This window comes from Phascolarctos cinereus, unplaced genomic scaffold, assembly GCF_003287225.1.
Source record: "Phascolarctos cinereus isolate Bilbo 61053 unplaced genomic scaffold, phaCin_HiC Scaffold_726;HRSCAF=1367, whole genome shotgun sequence".
NCBI classification, from domain to species: domain Eukaryota; kingdom Metazoa; phylum Chordata; class Mammalia; order Diprotodontia; family Phascolarctidae; genus Phascolarctos; species Phascolarctos cinereus.
In genome coordinates this window covers 314,381,387-314,388,610 of record NW_027556098.1, presented here as the reverse complement: position 1 = coordinate 314,388,610, position 7,224 = coordinate 314,381,387, and the positions used below count along the sequence as shown (strand labels likewise).

General features: G+C 43.1%; 1 protein-coding gene across 2 annotated transcripts in view; it reads left to right on the top strand.

Annotated features, from left to right (window-relative positions):
• Window positions 1–739: 739 nt before the first annotated feature.
• Window positions 740–7,224, top strand: part of RAB6A (RAB6A, member RAS oncogene family) — a 94,052-nt gene continuing 87,567 nt past the window's right edge. For both annotated transcript variants that reach the window (XM_020989595.2, XM_020989596.2), the window contains exon 1: window positions 740–912. In XM_020989595.2, the coding sequence (XP_020845254.1) occupies window positions 843–912 (70 nt within the window). In that variant the 5' untranslated portion in view covers window positions 740–842. The remainder of the gene's footprint in view (window positions 913–7,224) is intronic.

Genomic DNA, 7,224 nt, shown 5'->3' with positions numbered 1-7,224 from the left:
CGCCCTTCCTCCCCGCCACACTCTTCATGGATGCCCTAAGGCGCGCCACCTCCTCTTCCCCACGCCGACCCTGAGGCCGTGGCTCTGCGCGCATCCTCCGCCCTCTCCCTTCGCGTTATCATTGGGCAATTTCACCTTGGTCACCTTCTATTGGCCCGCTAGGCGTAGCGTCAGTTTCTCCCTTCCTTGCTCCTCCTTGCCTTCCTCCCTCCGTCCCGCCCCTTCCCCTCGCCCGTCAACTCCTCCTCCCTTTCTCCTCGCCGGCCCCACCCGCCTTTTCCACTTCGGGTCGGGCAAGGTGGCTAGCCTGGGAGCGACCATACAGCCTGGGAAACTGGGGAGCAGGCGAGTGGGCCGCGAGCGCGCTCCCGACCACCAGCCCCGCCCGCGCTCGCGCACGCACGCGTCACGTCACGCTGTCACGCTCGCGCGCCTCGGCGGAGAGGCTCGCGCACTTGAGCAGGTTCGGCTGCGGCGGTGGCGGATCACCGGACTCTCTGGGAAAAGGGAGCAAGGAGCGGCTGCGGCGCCGTCGGTCCCCTCCGCTCATCTCCCTCGGGTAGCCGGTAGTGCGGAAGGGCGGCGCCGCCTGCCGCCTCCCCTCCGAGCCCTGCCAGGCCGACTCCGACCCCACCCCCCGCCTGTCGCTGCCGCCCGTGCCCCCACCCCCCATTCCCTTGTCTGTCCGTCCGTCTCCACCCGCATCTTTGCAGAAAGCCCTCCACCCCACCCCACTTCCTGCCGCTCCTCCGCCCTACGTGTGTGGGGCTGTGGGGAGCCCACGGGGCCTGAGGAGATCGCTGGGCTGAGGCGGCGGCTCCGGCTCCAGCTCCGGCTCCATCATGTCTGCTGGAGGGGACTTCGGAAACCCCCTGAGGAAATTCAAGCTGGTGTTCCTGGGGGAGCAGAGCGGTGAGTGAGCGGCGTCTGCCGCCCCTGCCCTGTGCTGCGGGGCCTGCCCGGCCGCGCTCGTTTGCCCGGCTCCTCCTTCCCCTGGCCCCGGCCGCTGCGCGCGGGCTGCCGTGCCTCTCCCCGCTCTGCCCCCCCGCTCCCTCTCCTTCCCATTTTCTGTCGTTGAGTCTGTTCCTCTGGTTCTTCTCTCTGTTTCTGTCTGTCTCGTCTCCCTCCCCCGTCCGTCTGTCTCTGCCATTCTCTCGGCCTCCCTCCGTCTGTCTGTCTCGTCTCTCCCCCTCCCTCTTCCCTTCCTTCTCCTACCCACCCCCTGCCTTTCCCTCCTCCCTTCCCGTCTTCTCCGGGCCTGCTGCTCCATCTCGCCCTCCGCTCCCCATCTCTCCTCTCTGCCCGTTTTCGCTGTGGAGGAATCTACCTTTCCCCAGCTCCTTTCCCTGCAAATAGAAGCAGACCCTAAGCGCCTACCGTGTGCAGGTGACTGCCAGATCTTGGGGATGTGTGTGGAGCCGGCTCTCACGCTTACTCCTCCCAGCTGCGTGCTGCTTTTCTCGGCTCAGGATTTCCCGTCTCTCTTAAGCCTGGACCGGTTTTTCTCCTGCAGATCGTCTCCTTCTACTTGGACCACCACTCTTACCTTTTTCTATGTCTCTCCTGCACTGCCCAGTCTCTTCACCCATCCTTTCCTCCTCCTTCCCTTATTTAGGTTCCATGGTCTAGGTCTCTCATTTGTCTCTATTTCTCTTGGCCCTCCCCGTTGGCCCTGACAGTCCGGCGCCTTTATATGACCCACCTTAGGTAGAGGCTTTATAGGAATCGGGGTGGGATCTGGGCGTTGCCCCTTCCTCTTTCCCCCTCTTTTGGCCTTTGGAAATGAGGATCGTGTTCTATGGGCGTGAGTGTTAGGTGGGGGCTGGTATGTCTTTGGATTGCTGTCTCTTTGGGGGTGAGGTTGGGAGGGTTGGAGCAGAAATCACCCGGAATTGGGCAGTGATGTTAAGGGTTTTCGTCGGTGGCACTGCCCTTGGAGATAGAAGGGTTAGGCAGTGACATATTACAAATCTCAAAATTCTTCTCTTGACTTTCCATTTCCTCACTTAAGATTTTTTTGGTAGTTTTGATTGCTCCCCCCCCCCATCACTGCCTGATGCCTTGTCATGAACCATTTACCTGGAATTTCTCACCTTTTCCCCCTTTTCTTCTCCCGACATCAACCAGTGTCTGATTTTCCTGCCCATAGGGACCTATGCGTAATCATTAATTATTAATTTCTATTAGAGTATTTTCCAATTATAAATATGTTTAGGATTCTTGTGAGAGATGGTTTGATACAGTTCTGTTGGGGAAAAATTGACTGCTAACCAACATGTTTTTTGAGGGGATGGGAAGGGATGAAGCAGAGTGTCAGTGATCTTGTTATTTAAATTTTAAGAAGTGATACTTAGCTGAAATTTTAAGTGGCTTAATGCTTAAGTCTTAAGTATTAATAATTCCACAAATAAGATTTCCTTTTGGTATTTGTCTAGGTTAGTTCTCTGAATTAGCCTACAAGATTTTCTTTTTTTAATGGTTGTCTCCAAGGTTACTTTTGGTAGCATTTGTTTTATACTGTAATTCAGTTTTATAGCATGAACTTGATACCTAATTATTTAATTTGGAGATAAGAAGGATTATATATCATCTATTTCTCCATTAGTCATTTTCTCCCATTTTTATCTTTAAAACTCAAGATGTTGAGAAAATTAGTGTCTGGCATAGAAAAGACTGGAGGACACATGCTAATACTAAATTCAGAAATATAATCGCACCTAGAACCATACATTTGGAACTTCTGTAGCCCCAAAATGGATTAGCATCAGTTAAAAAGTATCCCTCAAATTTTTGTACCTCATCCTATTAACCCGATTGAGAATTTTTTTCTTTCTTTATGAGCAAATTATTGTTTTTCTTATGTAGTGAACAGAGAAAATGTTTGGCTCATAAATTTACAGGAAACAAGTTTAGGCTTGTTTTTAGGTGAGTTACCTGGTATTAGTATGTATGAAGTTCCTGGTTCCGCCATTTTATGTCATTTTTGGAGTATATGAGTATAAAATAATCTACTCAAGTAAATATTGATGTGTAGACTGTAAAGTGCCTCTTGTGCATTCTAGGGATGCCATTGCCTGTCTTTTGGTGTGATGCAAAGCTATTTAGTTTGCTTGAAAAAGCCATTAATTTATGTCTCTCCAAGGAAAGTTTTAGCCTCAAATATAGGTCTTTTTTTACTATTAAAATATGAGCAGGTTTTATCTGAATTTTGGGGATGATGCTGGTTTGATTCACTGTATATTTTAGGGCCTTAAATTCTTTTTTTTTTTTTTTGGTTAGGCAATGGGGTTAAGTGACCTCCCCAGGGTCAACACAGTGTTATGTGTCCGAGACCAGATTTGAACTCAGTTCCTCCTGAATCCAGGACACCGGTGCTCTATTTAGTTCACCACCTAGCTACCCCAGGGCCTTAAATTCTTAAACTTAGTCTAAATTGATCATATTTTTCTTTATACTCATACTTTTTATGTTATAAAATTTTAAGTTAGGTATTATTTTGAGCTGAAAATATAACTGTTTTCAGTTTAACATGGACTATTTAGGTGCTCAAGGCATATTTGCTTTCTTCCCTATTAACAAAAGCTTTATGAACTGATGCTACTTTTTTTATGATGATGAATTACTTTTAAGTCTTAGAATTCCAAAATTCAGTTTCTAGTTATCCTGTTGATATACTATGCCGCAGTGTGCTATGTTTCATATCATTCAGTAGCTCAGTAAACATGTTAGTAGCCTTTTATAGTGAATATGTTGCCAGCATAAATTGTGAGTGTTAAGTCTAAGACTATGACACCTTGTGGCTTTTGGTGGTTGTTGTTTACAAAGGACATAAAATAGGTAAGTAATGGTGATGGTAATAGTTTGCAATTTATGTAGTACTTAGCTTGGGAATAAAAAGTGCAAGTGTTGGTGTGTTTCATAAGATTTTTGCTTTTCATTAAGTTTAGAAAAAATCATTTGAGACTTGTTAAAGTAAGTCATTGATAAGAGAGATTGCTACATTTTTCTTTTTTCCCTCTAGTATACTATACAGTATATTAAGTGATGTTACAAAGATGTATAGAACTGATGGGATATTTAGTAGACTGTACATTTTGTATATAATTTTTAAAGCAATCACAGGTACTTATTTCAAAGACAAAAATTGTATATAAAGTTGTACATAATAGTTAACTTTTTTTTAAAAGTTTTTTTAATATATTTTATTTTTACATCCTGGTCAGTTAGGAGAAACAGTGTATAGAGTGCTGGGCCTAGAGTCAGGAAGACCTGAATTCTTATGTGGCCTCAGACACTTAACTATAACTGTGTGATCTTGGGCAAGTCACTTGCAACATCCTTTCCCTCCCCATTTGCCTCATTTTCCTGATCTGTAAAATGGGGATAATAATAGCATTTACCTTGAAGGGTTGTTGTGGGGATCAAATGAAGCAATATTTGTAAAGTGCTTAGCATAATGCCTGACACATAGTAGGTGCTATATAAATACTAACTGCTGTTATCCTCATCATCCTTTCCCAGCATCTTGCTTCTCCTTTCTACATAGAAAAATGGAGCAAAAAACAACAGCACAGTCAACTTCATCTGAAAGCACATTCAAGAGATTGTGCATCTGTAGTCCCCAAACTCTTCCTAGAGGAAGGAAGTGGGTTTTATCATCTATTAGCAATATTCTCTGGGACTAAGATTGTTCATTACAGTTAATCATAGTTTGTCAGCATTTTGTGTTATTTTCATGTACATAGTTGTAGTTATTATATGTATATATTCTTCTGGGACTGCTAACTTCATTCTGTATCAGTTTATAGAAGTGTCATGCTTCCTTGATTTCTTCCTATTCATAATTTCTTATGATGCATTAATTCCATTACATTCATGCAATGCAATTTATAGCTAACTTTTGTATATGTTAGACAAAGTAATCTTCTTTAAAGAAAATGTGGTTTACATTTTTTACATGATAGTTGGTGGGATTTAATGAAGCTCTAGTAATGTATATTATTGATTCCAAAATCATGTTGTTAAGTGAGTTGTTTACTCTTTTTACTTCTGTACTGTTTTCTTGAAAGTCAGAAGTACTTTGGCATCATGCATATGACAGGTTCTGCAGCATATAAATTTCATCGATTGTGAATCAGTACTTTTGCTTGAGAATCATTTATTGTGTACCTCATTTGACCTAGCATCTCTTCATTTTTCAAACATTGTTTGCTTTTCCAGTTTATCCATCTGTAACTCTTTTTACATGATGAGTAGGGAATAGGTGTAAAGTACTGCATAACAGATCTGCTAGTGTTGATTAGTTTGCGTTTTATTGATAATGGAAAGTCACTTGCAATAAATGCTGAAGGAATTTAGGACTTTACAGAAATGTTTTCCAGATCTGTTTGTTAGAGTTGTAATGAAAATAGGAAGGAAATAATAAACCCATCCCTAATCTTCCAATTCACACATCTCTTTAGATCCTATGACCCTACTCCTTCATTCTACCTCAGCCACGTAAAGGGATGGTCACACACTGGATCTCACCATTACCTGTAAGAGTTTCTCTTCCTTAACTAAAAGCTGACATTTTTCTGTCTGACCATAATCTATTATTCCATCTTTTCCTAGGCCTCACCTATCCTAAATCTATTATTCACTCTCATGATGACCTACAGACTCTCTCTCTCTTAGTACTTTCTCAGGCTGTTACACCTGCTTTGACTTCACTTCCCTCTGTTTCACAAATCTTGACCCTAAAGTTAGCCAATTCAACTCTACTCTGTCCTCTACTGTCCTTTTCCCCTTGTCCTCCTTACCAAACAACCCTGGATTCTTCCCACCATCTAACAACTCTGCTTCAACGCATATATTGCTGAACAGAGCTAGACAAAGTCACATAACCTTATTTACTGGATAAATCATAAATTCATCTTATCCAGCTTCAACTGGGTCCTCTCTGTGGCAAGGTAACCCTTTTATATCTTTCTCCCTAGTTGATTCCCCATACTCACTTCATTCAGAAGCTATGCCAAATCCTCTAACTCCTCAAGCCTCCCACATATCCATCTTCCCCCTCTTTTCTCAGGGAAGGCCTAGCTCTCATTTCACTGAAAAGCTGAGATAATTAAATGTGAACTCCCTCTTCTTCCATTCTCTTCATCTTGAAACCTTTTGATGTCATCCTCCACTTTCTCCAGTGTTCCCCTAGTCTCTGATTAAGAGGTGGTTTTTCTCCTTGCAAAGGTCATCCTTCCCGCCTTCCATGTGCCATTGATCCCCACCTCTCCTATTTTCTCAAGTTGATTGTAACTTCAGTAATTCCCTTCCACATGCCAACATCTTCAGCCTCCCCTTATCAGGTTCCTTCCTTACTGCCTTCAAACTTGTCCAAGTCTCCTCTGTTCTTTAAAAAAAAAAGCTTCTTTAGATGCTGCCATCCCTCAAGTTATCATTCTACATCATCTTATCTCCATTCAGATTTCTCAGTGCCTTTCTTAGTCAAATTCCTTGTAAAATCTTTCTATACTCACTGCTTTCTAGCTGTGGACCTATAACTCCCTTCCCTTTTGTGGCTAAATTCTTTGTCCTCTCTGCATTCTTTAACACTGTCAAATTGTGACATTGCTTTCCTGCTTCTCCTTCGACCTCTCTTCAATCTCTTTTGATAAACCTTCCTTTATAGAGTTTACATTACCTGCCGGGGCATCTCTAGTCGTACTGATCACTATCTTGCCACTCAACCCAGATGGCTCTAGAGGAGAAGGTGAGGCTGGTGACTGTCCAGCTATCCCTCACTTAAATCCAATTCACTTGCATGTCATAGTGTCACCTTCCTGATATCATGGTCCTCTTCCAGAATGAAGGACAAACAACAACAACTTAACATGTTGGTCTTCCTCTCTGTCCTTTAAATGAATACAACTCTTGGGGACAAGGTCACTTGTTTGGTCATTCATATTCCAGATATCTTTTACATCCTCTCAAAAGTAATTGTTGGTAATATGTTGCAGACTACTTACACTCGTCAGGATGTGTACTTACTTAGTAATACTAGAATAGATTAAGTGTTAGTCTTTCTTGTACTTCCCCTGAGCAGTTTGAATTTATTAAAGGATCTTTCTCTAAAGTTCTCTTTATATGTAAGGTGGTCTTCTATTACAGACCTTATAGTAAGCTTCTGGTAAAATAATAGAATTTATGTTTCGCGTATAGATGCACTAAGACTAGTGAATCTCTGCT